Genomic DNA, 13,947 nt, shown 5'->3' on the forward strand with positions numbered 1-13,947 from the left:
TAATAAAGTAGGTACTAAAAAAGCAATAACAGCGTCTCTTAACAATAATAAAATTTTATATTATTTGTTGGTGTTTTTTTAAAACATTCAGAGCGTTACGTCAAAATATATTTCTATGACAACTTTTTTTAATATATGGTGAAAAGCAAATAAAGCGAAAATATTGACAAAGTTTTCAAAGTGAAAATATTTCAGATTAAAATGTTTGCTATGAGTTTTATAAAACCTTCATGTTTAAAAATAACAACCGGCGCGAAGAGACAAAATTATTTTAAATTATAATAAAAGCAGGCGATAGAATTCTTCTCTTCTTTTTCGTAAATTACCTATGTCAAAGCTCACTTATATCAATGCTCAGTCTAATATCGTAAAATGCATATACATATGTATCATATTACTAAATCGAATAAATATAATTAACGAGCTATAAGGTTAAATTTGGCATAAAAGAACCCATTCACAGTCACAGGTATAATAATCAATACAATAATAATACAGATATAAAAATATACTAGATGGATACAAATAATGCGGTAAATAGGTAGTGGATTGGCTCATGGTGCGTTTTGGACTAAATATTATTTTAACAAACATTTTTTAATAGGGCCACTCCCCTTAACCCTAACTAGTGCAGTAGTGAGCCAGATATTAAATTTAAAATTCAAAATATCGCCAATCTATACTACATTCGACTACCGTTTTTGAGAAACCTTTAAACACATTAATACCTTTTTTAAGGTATGGTACTGCATTAAATTTATTTATTATCTAAAAAAAAACTATACCTTCGTTTTTTAAATATTTAGAAAAAACTTGAATGTTTTCAAGATATCGCGTTGCAACACTTTAAAAAACTCGCCCTGTATAAGGGTTGCTTGGATTTAAAAAATACTACCTCAAAAAAAAAACAATCAATCATATGTAAAATGATTTTACTTTAAAAATAAAACAAAAACATTTTTTATTTTGATAGACCCAATAACATGTATATTTTTCTTTGTTAAAAAATATAGGTAAGTTTTATAACTTTTTTAGATATCTATCGATAAATTAAACTTAAAATATGTAATTTTCAGCTATTTTTCTAAATAAAAAATTTAATGAAAAAATTATAAATTACCCTCGAAATCACTCCTATTTGAATAGATTCCCGGGACGATGAGATAATAATTTTCGTTTTTGATCTATTAAATTTATTAGCTTATTTCGGGATATCACAAAAAAGTTGGTTCCGTATAAAAACAAACCTTTTTTTTTAAATGAAAGTTAAAGAGAATTTTTGAAGATTTTTGACAAATTTCATAGTTTAGTTTAAATAGATTTTACCTAACAAAAAATTTAAACGAAATGCATACAAAAAAAAGCTTACTGAAAGATCCGTAGCTATTGCTATTTCTCGTAAGGTGGCACCCATCTCATGCATAACAATAATTCTAGTACGTATTTCCATGGTACTCTCCCTCTGTCCAGGCAATCTTGGCATTATGAAAAATTAAAAAAATATTTCATAAAACACTTTAAAAAATTAAAAAAATTAAACACGTAAATAGACTCGAGGCACTTATAAACACAAACGACATTACAATACTACTTACCATCAAATTTATTTATAATTACCACCTTATACTGCATCCCCGTGCCGCCAATTAATATGGAAAAACCCTCCTTAAAAATAGATCTTAAAATTTAGAATGGTACCTTACAGACAATGTTACAAATGTAACATTGTATAACGGCATCGATCGCATAAGCTGCCCCCGCATCAGCCCCCGTTACTTATTTCCGAAAAATGCCGCTATACTTTCTTCATTCATACAGTGTATCCAAATTGTGCTTAAATTACGTGTAAATGGGTAAAGAGCCACGGAGCGAGGGACATTTTCAATTTTGTTGACTGTACCTATCTATATGTAGTTATGTTTTTTAATATAGACGTTAATATAGATATTAATATAGAAATTACTAATTTTTTATTGCCTTTGAAGAATTTTGAAATTTATTTAGATATTGATATCTACATATAAAGTTAATTTTGTCTTTCCCTAAAGTTTGGTCGATTATTTTTTTTGTTTTACGTTTTACCTTAATGCAACTAACAATAATATATATAGTAATTGGCACCACATATTAATTTATTACTGTATTTTTTTTTGCTTTTTGATTAAATATCAAATACTTATTATAGATTGCCTAATGACCATGCTTAAAGGGAACAATGGATTTCATTAATGGAAATCAACTTAGAAGTGGTTTCTTATATAAGGGACATAATATTATCAGTAGCCAGATTAAAAAAATTAGCTCTACCTCAAAGGTAATTTTTTTTAAATATATTTTTCTAGTATATTTATAGAGTATGATTATTTACTACATTATGTAAGCTAAAAAAACAACCTTTTAAAACTTGTGCTTGGGCTGTGTGTAAAACATACAGCTTTGGCACAAAAGTATTAGTGTTACTCATATAAGCTTTATTTATACCTAATACTTATTAAATTAAGTATGTGTGTAAAAATATTTTTTTTATTAGGATTTCATGCACTAATTAAAAACACAGCAGCCGATAATTCAGTTAATTTACCAAGTGATTTACCCTTAAAAGCTGCAGGGGTAGCTTTCCTGAAGAGTACAAAAACTTCTTTAGCTTACAAAACGATATATACAGTGTGTCCCACTTAAGGGTTAGCCACCCCTCTAAAATTTTTGTTTCTTGACCAATTTTCAAAAACTTTTTTTTGTTGGATAGATGGTCAAATATCGCACTTATGAGCCAAGTTCGACATTTAGAGAAAGCAGGTCATGGCCTACTGTATTCAAGTTTGAAGTGCGAAAAATCGAGAAGTAGTATTAGCGATATTTATTTTTGAAAAATGGTACTGGATTATTATTCAGGACCACTTAAAACATAAGTGTACCAAATTGGATTATGATAGTATACAGGGTGTTGAAATAAATTGGAGTCAAATATTTTTAAAAGGCGCAATAACATTCTAATCAAATACGAATATTTTTTTAATTTTTGGCTAACTGGCATGCGTCTTGAGAACACAAAGGTTGGAAACATCCTTTAATTAACAACAATCGATCATATTATCATACTATTTTGGGCTCAATTTGTTTGTTTTTTTATGAGTTTGTTTGTTAAATTCCAAAGATATGATTGTGTCTGGTTAAAAATTATTTTGTGAGAATTTTACCCAAGTATGCTATGAAAGAAAATGTTCCTGACAGTTTGTCAAAGTTTTCATGCATTTAGTTCATTTTGACTGCCTGTCAAACAATTATGGGATATTATAATTTAAACAAAAGAGTTGAAGTAGTGCGGCTAGTTGGCGATGGAGTTAGAACATTTCGTGAAGCTGCGGCGGAATTTAACAGGAGACATCCTGGTAAAAACATCCACCATTCAACAATAGCCAGAATAAACTACGGGTTTGATCAGTCTGGTTCAGTAGGCGGCGTACATCCTCATTTACATCGTAATCGATCAAATAATAATAACCAAATAATTCTTGAATACTTTAATGCTAATCCCCAATCTAGCATTAGAGTTGCTAGTGCGCCAACTTAAATATTTTCAATCAATTATGGAGGTGTTTAAAGAAAAATAACAAGAAGCTTGCTTTGGGACACGGGGATGAAGAACGCAGGATGGAATATTCTTTGTGGTTACAAGGCGAGTATTTGGCTAACCCTACATTTTTGAAAAATATTTTATACATCGATGAGGCAACATTTACTACAAACGGCATTGTGTCATCTCAAAATATTAGAATGTGGAGTAACGTAAATCCCCATTGGGTGATACAATAACGAACGTATAATCGGGCCGTTTTTCTTTAATGAAAATCTAACTGGACTTAATTTTCTTCGATTCCTGGAAGGTGATTTTAGTGACGTAATCGATGATTTGCCGTTAGCCGAAACAAAAAACTTACACATACAATTTGACGGTGCGCCTATCCACAATGCAGTGGTAGTGCGGAATCGGCTAAATCAGAATTATCCGAATCGATGGATAGGACGAAACAGTCCATTAATTCAGTGGCCAGCACGTTCTCCAGCTCTTCCTTCTCCGAAGCAACTTTTTGTTTAAACGGTGTCGTAAATCCGCAAAATTGTCGGTACTGGTCAGTTTCAAATGCATACTGGGTAACTGAGGCTCATACACAGTACCGAATATCTATTAATGTTTGGGCTGGTATCGTGGAAAATAAAATAATAGGGCCATACTTTTTCGAACAAAACTTAACAGGACAACGCTATTTGATTTTCTTCAAGAAGATCTTATCCGTGCTTTGGCTGCCCTATACCCAGACGAACAAGACCCTGCTGTCCCTACACATAATTTGTAGTTTCAGCAGGCAGTACACCAGACCTAAATCCCTGGGACTATTTTTTATGGGAGTACCTGAAAAGTAAAGTTTATATTGAGAAGCCAAGCAACATAGAAGATTTGAAAAATAGAATTAGATATGAAATTAGACGTATATCACCCGAAATAATTGATAGTGCTTCACATGAGTTTGTAAACCGTCTTGCTTTCTGCGAAAAAGTAAATGGGGATCAGTTTGAATACTTGATACATTAATAAGAGTTTTTACAGTTTATAACATTTTATCCTCCAATTTATCTTAATTTGTAAATAGACGTGCTTATTTGCTTTCTTGTTGGTTAAGTTGGTTGGAAACAGTTGAGTTTTGAGATAAGGTGTGTTATACGAAACTTGCTAGGAATTTCGCCTATATTTCATAAATGCAATAAAAAATATAGCATTTCATTTAAAAAAATGACTGATGAAGTCATGTCTTTTTTTTGTTACATGTTTCATCATGACCTTTCATGGCCAACTAAAGCAAATATGTCAAAATATTCCGCTTTTTACAGAAAATTGCTTTTATTTCCGAAACCGAACTACTTCGATATAGGAACATAATACCTCTTTAGACAGGGATTTTAACTTTTTAACGACTTTAACACCAGAATTTTAAATGGGATTTAAAATTCTGGTGTTAAAGTCGGTGCAGCACTTTTTGAACACCCTGTATTGATGAAACTCAAATAATTTAAAAATTCGCTTAAAACGAAAACACTTCTGTAAGAATTTTTTTTGCCCAGCCTGTAGATTCTGAGAAAAGGTATAGGCCCCTAATAAAACGGCCACCCTGTACATTATCTATAGCCCGCAAAATATTAATCCGCGTTATTTTTGAAATTATCAAAAATATTATGCTGTTTATATAATATACAAATTATTTATGGAGGAACAATATATTTGGTTTATTTACATGGAAATAAAATAATTTAAAAAACCCAGAAGATTTTTTTAGATTTTTTAACGAAATTTTTTGCTAATGCATATAATACTGGTATAATTTATTCAATAAACTTACTGTCTTAAAGAAACAAAAAAACAAAAAAAAACATTAAGAAATAAAATCTTTTAGTAATAAAACTCAAACGGTACCAATGCGGCACTTGAAATAAATCATACCATAATACCTAAAATAATTACACATCTCTGACTGAGTTTCTGTTTGCAGTTTAATGCGATCTAAAGATGATACTAATCCTTTCACAACTAGAATTATTTTTAGAACAAAAGAACCATATAAATTTTCAAACTATTAAACAATTTATTTGATAGTTTGAAAATTTAACTACTAATATTTTTACTCTCAAACAATTTCAACAATTTGATGAAAATTTATATGGTTCTTTTATTCTCAGTTCTTGTTTACAAAACAATTATCATTTACTTTAATTATTATTTATTTTAAAGTTTTTGTAAATTCATGTTTGGTCTCATTCTCATGTATCTTAATTCGTTTTAACCTTTTAACCTCGTCTAGATCTGTAAGATGTATACGGAACCCTCTTAATTTGTTATCCCTAATGATGGACATGTTATATGTCCGAAACATGTAGGATTAAAATTTTAAATAAATTTAGTGGAGAAAGACCGAAGTATCTTTAGTTACCCATTAATCTATTAACTCTACTACAAGAATGAAGTACTTCTTCAACATTAAGATCTAAATTAAAAAATAAACTTACTATAAACAACATTGGACGAACTTGCCCACAAAATTCACCCTTTTCCTCCTCTATTTGTGAATATACAATTTTCCTGGCTGGTACTCTTAGACATGCAACTTTCTTATTGTTGCTTATCATCCAAAGAAAAATATCTGGCCAACAAGGTTGTGCCTGAAACAATTTATAATATAAAAATTTTATGCATAAAAAAGTTTAAAGGTAGAAAAAAAAACAAAAAAACACACCTTATAGACGTTCACAAAAAAAATAGGTTAAGTTATATACGATTATAAATATGAATAAAAAGCGAAAAATTAAAAAATATTAAACACTAAACGTTTTATATGGTGAATGAACCGCTATAAGCCAGAAAGATTTGATTGGGGCCAATGACCATTTTAAAAGCTTTTGTCTTTTTTCATCGATATAGGCATTTCCTAGAACTTCATTGATATTGTTAAGGTCCTATTTATAACAGGATTGCAAAATTATCACTAGAGAAACAGGGAGTAATGCAACAGGGCTGCTCGCTTAACCCGCTCATCTTCCAACTGACTTTAGAGAGTAGTGTTAAGGAGGGCCGCAGACACCCGTGCGTGGTGACCTCAAAGGTGAACTCTATCCCGGTCCCGACATTTGCTTACTACGCGGCGAACTGCAGGCTTATCCTTAAACCAGTTAAATAAGCCTCTTTCCATCTTGCAACTGCAGTTACCGGTTAGCCTCGACCTAAGGTTCAGCATCCAGGGAGTTTATGGCCCTGGCAGAGGGTGACGCCACGTTAACCTTTGCAGCGCCACTATTTTCATGCTAGTCAGACTCCAGAGAATAGTCTTTTAACTTTAACCAGCATTCCAGCTCATAAAAGAGGGACTTCTGGTTAAAGTGTGGTGCTCCGAGAAGAGGGTGGCTGGGGACAGCGCTTGGACAGTTATACAGTGTTTTCATTTCAAAACGATCCACCCTTAATAATCTAGATATACAGGAGGACGTTTAATTTTATATTTAACAAAGTTCTCTCAATCACCTCCTTACCTTTAGGTAATCAAAGTTAAAGTCAAAAAATAGCTTTATTTGTAACTAACAAAATATTATTGTGTACAAAGTCTTATCTCTTAATTCTTAATTTCTAATCTATCTTATTTTCTAAGTTAGACAACACACAAAGCACATTCATTATTCTTTTACTTTTAAGTTGCATATAAAATAATAGAGGGTAAACCTAATTTAAACCAATACATTTAAACAAATAACATAAAAAACATTTGACGTTGATTAACATAGAAATCTCATTATAATATGTCAAATGGTAACCCCCATCATGTGATACATCATTGTAAGCAGCACTGCCAACAAAAATGAAATCAGTTGACGTACCAGCGAATAGTGACCAAAAATGTCTGAAAATTATAGATATTTTATCGACTTCCAACTTTTGTAATTTAAATGGCTACCCGAAGTGTAATACATTATTTTAAAGAGCATACAATCTCCTATTTAACCAGACCGAAAAACTAATTTGGTTAACTTATAAGCGAATAGTAAGCAATAATTTCCGGAAAAAATTGATATTTTATCAACCGCATACTTTGGCATTTCAAGTGGCTACTTACAATAACATTATTTTTAATTACAAACAATATAGCAAATTGGATAAATTTTTTTGAACCTCCTCGAATAATACAATATATCCTTCAATCGTCCAATATTTGGAAAACTAAGTGAATGAAAATAGTGTTAAGATATGAAACAAAAGTAATTTGTATTTCCAACAAGATAGAGCTCCCCCGCAATACGCTTTGACAGTTCAAGAGTGGCTTAATAAACAGTTTCCAGGGATACGGATTGGCAAGTGTGGTACAACTGAATGGCTGCGGGCCAGACTTAACACCATTAGATTGTTCCTTTGGGGGTATTTAAAAGGAAACGTTTTTAAAACCCGACCTGAAAATAATAATGATTTAAAGCATCGCATTATTAGCGAATGTAGAGATATTAGCGAAAAAAAACACCTGCCAATATTCGTGAAAAAGTTTAAAATAGACTTTATTATTGTCTCGCGAATAACTGATCACATTTTGAGCACTTAATAAAATAAATTTTGTAAATTGATTAAATCGTTTATTCTGGAAACACTTTTTTAGGTCCTTACTGTTATAAGTCTATAAATTTACATTTTTTATATACCGTTGGGTGATAATATTGTATAGAACCATACTCAGTAGTAAGCCTGAAAAGTTTGTTTGCTCACCAAGCCCACCTGGATTTCCTCTAATAGCCAGAATGTACTCCAATACCGAGAATCTCCTGCATGTCCTTACTTACTGCCGCAAATACTCAGCTTGGCCAGCAGGCAAAGTTAAGAAAACTTTTTCATAGACTATAGGTCTTTGACCAGAACATTAAGAGACGATGTAGTTGCTATAATCAATGTCCGCATTCTCTTTAAAATTAGCGTCGTTCCAGCGCGCCAAGTTATTTAAAATTGAAAAATGCTTCCCCTGGCTACGGTGGTGGGGGCCCTGTTGCCTGACTAAGTATCCGTAGATGATCTTGGTGGTGAGGGCTCTGGGAAAGTAGAAACGAGGAAGTGCTTGGCTGATGTCATTTGATGGTCAAGGGATATCTATGTAGAGCACAGGCCTGATTAAAATACTAGGGTGATGTATAAACAATTATTTTTCTTATAATTCTATCTTATTCTTCTTTTTAAATTATTTTCACCTTTAATTTACTTAATATTTTAACAAAATGTTTCTATTCTACAAAAAGGTTTATCTATTTAACTACAAAAGGCTCAAAACTGCTATTACAAGCATAATAGAAATATGGCGTGGAATAACTGCTAAACAACGGTCGACCATACCACACCATGCATTTACCGCACACTTGCAGTGAAAATTTGTTTCGACTGTTGCCTAGTATAGATATAAACCTTGCTCCTGAAGCCTGTTGATTACTCTTTTCTGTGGAATGACCAATTAAGTAGCAATTCTTCGTAAGCTGGTCGCTTGCATCATCTTATACCAAATTCAAAATATTTATGTTAGTACTGAGTAGAGTTTCGGTCACGCAAAGTTTGTTAAAGACTTTGATAAGTACATTTTTAACCGATTTTTTCTGGTGTAAAACACGTCGACGGTCTTGTTAAACTGTAGCTGTAGTATTTCCATTACAAAAGTCCTAATCAAAACCATATTTGATATATTTTAAATTAGAATAGATGTGTGGCATTTTATACGACTTACAAACTCCAAAAACAAAGCGTCAAACTCGCTAATACTAATGTCAGAACAACAAAACAGATTAAACAATCGGTGCCTACAGCATTTATATACGAAGCAAGCAAATTTTAAAAATATTTTAATTACGCTATAATTTGAGATTTAAAAATTATTTTCACCTGGAGTTTGGTGCGTTCCTCCCAACTCACCCTGTATAAATGTAAATATACTTTCCCAGTGAAAGCATTACGCATAAACTGCACTGTGGAATAATGCGAAAAAAGGCGCACTTTTTACCCGAGGACGGTTATAGGTATGGCTTGAATCGCGGATTCATCTTTGATTTTGCAATTACAATTGATTTTACAATTGAACTTGATTGCAAAACATTACATGAATGTTAAACAATAGAGTCATATGATGTGGCATCATTCGGTACTACTTACTTAAAGTCTATTCATTCATTCTTCTTCTATGCGAGCAAAGCCAATGGTTAGGGTTAGTTATGTATATAGTTGGAAATAATTGAGTATTATCGACCATTTATTAAATTTTTGTCGTTATCGCGAAATTTAAGAATATATATATTTAAGGCAAAAGCTTTACCTTCGATAGTGGACCACACAAAAAATAAATCGCACTTAAATAAAATACGAAATACCCGAAAATACTGTTGAAGGCCTAGGCCTACCTTGTTCTGATTCATCTTCCTTTATGGAGGTACCTCTCTGCTTCTCACACCAATTATTGTCTATGTAATTTTACACCACGAAAAATACGGAACAAAAAATTTAATAGGAAAAGGTTTCTCTAATGCTCACTGGTACCGATGATTTTAAGCTATTACAAGCTATTTAAGCTATTACAAGCTATTTTTTTTGTAGGTTAAAATCATCGGTAAGTTATTAAGCTATAAGTATTTTTAACGCGGCATAGAATGAAATATGTAAGAAAAAAATTAATGAACGGCTATGACTTCCAATGAAGAAGATGAAACAAAATAGAAAATAAATTAAATAATTAAATTCCTTTGCGGATTTAACAGTCGTACATTACTGTATTTCAGACACAAGTTTATTTTGTTAATGCAAACTGTGTCCATCGGAGAAAATTACTGGTTCAATTATATGTGCAATTTTAGTGAATTAATTAGAAAAAAAAGAAACAAAAAGTATGATTGCTACGACAACTACTAATATCCGATGCTGATAATAAAAATAGATGGGTATATCAAACTTATAAGCCATTTTATTTTATTATATATATCCATAGTGATACAGACTTAATTGAGAATCTTATCAAGTTACTCTACTCCGATGTAGAGTAACTTGACCTCAGACTACACTTAGGTACTAGATTATTGCATACTACGAATGTTGCGTAATTCAATTTAAATCGACAAAAAATATAAACAAAATTTATTTCAATTTGTTACGCCACTGTTCTTCACAGCGGCGCTATGTAATAAAGGAAACCACCCCGCCCGCCTGTTATGACACCGGCTTGTAAGGGCCTATCCTGAGAGAGTAGTGAGTCGAGTAGTCGTCGGTGACGAGGAGTCAAGAGAAATGTTGCCTTTGATTTGCAATAATGTGCATGTGTAATAATTAGTCTTTAATTGGGGTTGTAATGGGATTGGGGTGAAATTGTCCTAAATAAAGTGTAGTGCAAGTGGCATTGGGTTTTATTGGCCCAGTGAAATGGATATCAATACGAGAAATAGAAAATAGGTAACGGGTGGAATTCTCGAAGTCCCTCACATTTTTTGGTGACCCCGACGTGATAAGTCGCAATAAGTGATGAAATATTGGATCAGAAGGCAAGAAAATACCCAATTTAGCCCTAGAAATTGTAGTTTTGGTGAAATTTGGGATTGCATCATTCTCGTTTCTTTGGCTGCGCCCGGCACCGCATAGCAACAGTAATCCGTAATCCGAATCCGTACCTGTCGGCTCCTGATACCGCTTGGTAACAACCGTTTTTATTCGAATAATTGTTCTGGCGAATGAGAGCGCTGGATTCGATTTATCATTTGGTTGAATGGATGATGACGAAATTGGTGTTTTGCAAGTTGAAAGGTCAAATAAATAAATAAATAAATAAGTCTTTATTTCCAACGGTCACCCACTTACAGGAAATGCAGAAAAAAAAAATACAAATCAAAACAATAATAACAGAATAAAAATTAAATGCAAAAAAACAAAGTAGTAAAGTAAAACAGTTAAAACTAATTTAAAGAATAAACAAAAAGAAAAGAAAAATAAAAAAAAAGAACTCAACAAACCTTTATGCCACACTTCTAAATAACAAACAGCATTAGACAGGTACTTACAGGTTGTAATACTAGGTTATTGATTGAGTAGCCTCAGCACAGAAGATAGCGTATCAACAAATAGATCTATGTTGTAGTTACAAAGCGTATTAAACAAATTAGATATGTAAAAAATCGGAGCTCTCTTGAAAATATTATTTAATGCCCTGTTGCAATAAAAAGTGCGAGAATTTCTGGAGTTTATCCTTGGGACAATGTACCGAATCTGATTTAGGAGTGAAATGCAGTCTATTTTGTTGTTTACTAGCTTATATAAGAAAGTTATAGCCGTTATCACACGACGATCGAGTAAGGTTTTCATATTGAACCGTCCAAGCATGGCATTTTGGCAAGTGCCTCTGGCTGGATAAACGCCATCTTCCCTATAGTGCAAATACTTTATAAACCTGCGTTGTATATATTCAACGTTTTTGATTTCAGTTTCATATATTGGATGCCATATAAGTGACGCATACTCGAGTCTTGAGCGTACAAAAGATTGATATAATAATAGTACCACGCTGGTATCGTTAAAATTACGACAATTTCTAATAATAAACCCCAAAGACCTGGATGATGATAGTACAATATTCTGAATGTGGCTTTTAAAGTCAAAATTTTCATCAAACGTTACACCCAAATCCTTGATTTCATGGCATCTTGTTAAAGGAAGATTCTGTATATGGTAATCATATTGTATAGAAGTTTTATTTCTACAATAGGAAACAAGAAAACATTTTGATACATTACGAAAAAGTCTGTTATTCTGGCACCAGCTATTAATACTATTTAATACTTCTTGAAGATGTTGGCAGTCGGCTAAACAGTTAATTTTAGTGTAAATTTTCAGATCGTCGGCAAAAAGCAATTTATAACAAGAGATGATTGATGCGAGATCGTTAATAAACAATATAAACAACAAAGGACCCAAATTTGCTCCCTGGGGAACTCCAGATTTCACTATATATTGAGAAGAACGAAAGCCGTCGATCTCGACAAACTGCCTACGGTCAAGTCAAGTAAATATAAATAAGGATCATGGTAGGTAGGTCAGTAGCGGTCGGGTAAGTTTTTAAACAGTTTATACAATAATAATGTAATAGGGTATATTTGTTAGGGCTGTTGTCAATTATTATGTAGTGCGTTCTAAGTGGTATTTTCTTGACAGTAAAATAAATAAGAACTTAATAAATAAATAATAAATTTAATAAATATGATCCATATAAGTAATTAATGGATAACTAATAATAGGTACCTAAATAGAAGTAATAAATAAATAAATATCGAATAATAGTCGATAAATAAATAATAATAATTAATTAATATTAATAGATATTAATAATAATACTAATTAATCATCAATAAATAAATAAGAATAGTAAAATAATAAATAGGGCAATAACAAATAAATAGATAAGGGCCTTTGAATAAATAATAATAAAATAAATAAGTAGAATTTAAATAAATAAGAAGGCCTGTCAGTGTGTTGACTAAAATAAAGTAAGTTATTTTTAGGAAATAGAAGTAAGTAGATATTTCCTCCCCATCCTCTCACAGTTCATGTAAAATAAACAATAAGTAGGTAAATAAATAATATGTAAATTTAATAATAAATTAATAAGTAAATAAAGGAAGTTATTCCTATAAAGTAAATAAAGTAGTAAGTATAAGGTAAATAGAATAAACAATAACGAGATATACCTAAGTGATAAATAATATTAATATTTGTGAGTGTTGCGCAAAAACTATAAAATAATAATTTTTGTAATTTAATAAGTAAGATTTTATTTGTCAACAATGCCTACTGCTCAAGATAAAGAAGATTTAAATAAATTAGTTAGTGATAAATTACAAATTTGTGCCCAATTGGATCAGTTTAATAATTTTATTACAAATGTAGATGAGTCTGTGTCCAAGTTAATCATAGAGGCTCGCCTTAAAAGGTGTGAGACTCTATGGGACAAGTTTGAAGAGTTACAATCAAGTATCGATTTTATAGAGCCGTCTGATGGTTCGGAAAGAATAGATTTCGAAGAAAATTATTTTGAAACTGTATGTAAATTTCAAGAAAGATTAAAGGACCTTTCAAAAGGTGATGTTCAAATAAATAATAATAGTGAAATAAATAATATAAATAATGTTCAACAAAACTATGTGAAGCTCCCTTCACTAGATTTACCCACCTTTAGTGGGAGCTATGACTCTTGTTTAAGTTTTTATGATACTTTTGTGGCTTTAATTCACAATAATAATTCTTTAGGGCCCGTACAGAAGTTTTATTATTTGAAATCCTGCTTAAAGGGCGAGGCTGCTCAGGTGGTTCATTCTATTGAAATAAGTGATGCAAATTATAATATTGCCTTTCAGTTGTTA

General features: G+C 31.6%; 1 protein-coding gene across 5 annotated transcripts in view; it reads right to left on the bottom strand.

The window, feature by feature from the left end:
* The window catches only part of LOC126747250 (otoferlin), a 228,244-nt gene that overhangs the window by 172,649 nt on the left and 41,648 nt on the right, over window positions 1-13,947 (bottom strand). For all 5 annotated transcript variants that reach the window (XM_050455768.1, XM_050455771.1, XM_050455770.1 and 2 more), the window contains exon 12: window positions 6,058-6,210. In XM_050455768.1, coding sequence (XP_050311725.1) covers window positions 6,058-6,210 — 153 coding nt within the window. The remainder of the gene's footprint in view (window positions 1-6,057; window positions 6,211-13,947) is intronic.

Source organism: Anthonomus grandis, chromosome 19 (genome assembly GCF_022605725.1).
Source record: "Anthonomus grandis grandis chromosome 19, icAntGran1.3, whole genome shotgun sequence".
In the NCBI taxonomy this organism is placed as follows: Eukaryota; Metazoa; Arthropoda; class Insecta; order Coleoptera; family Curculionidae; genus Anthonomus; species Anthonomus grandis.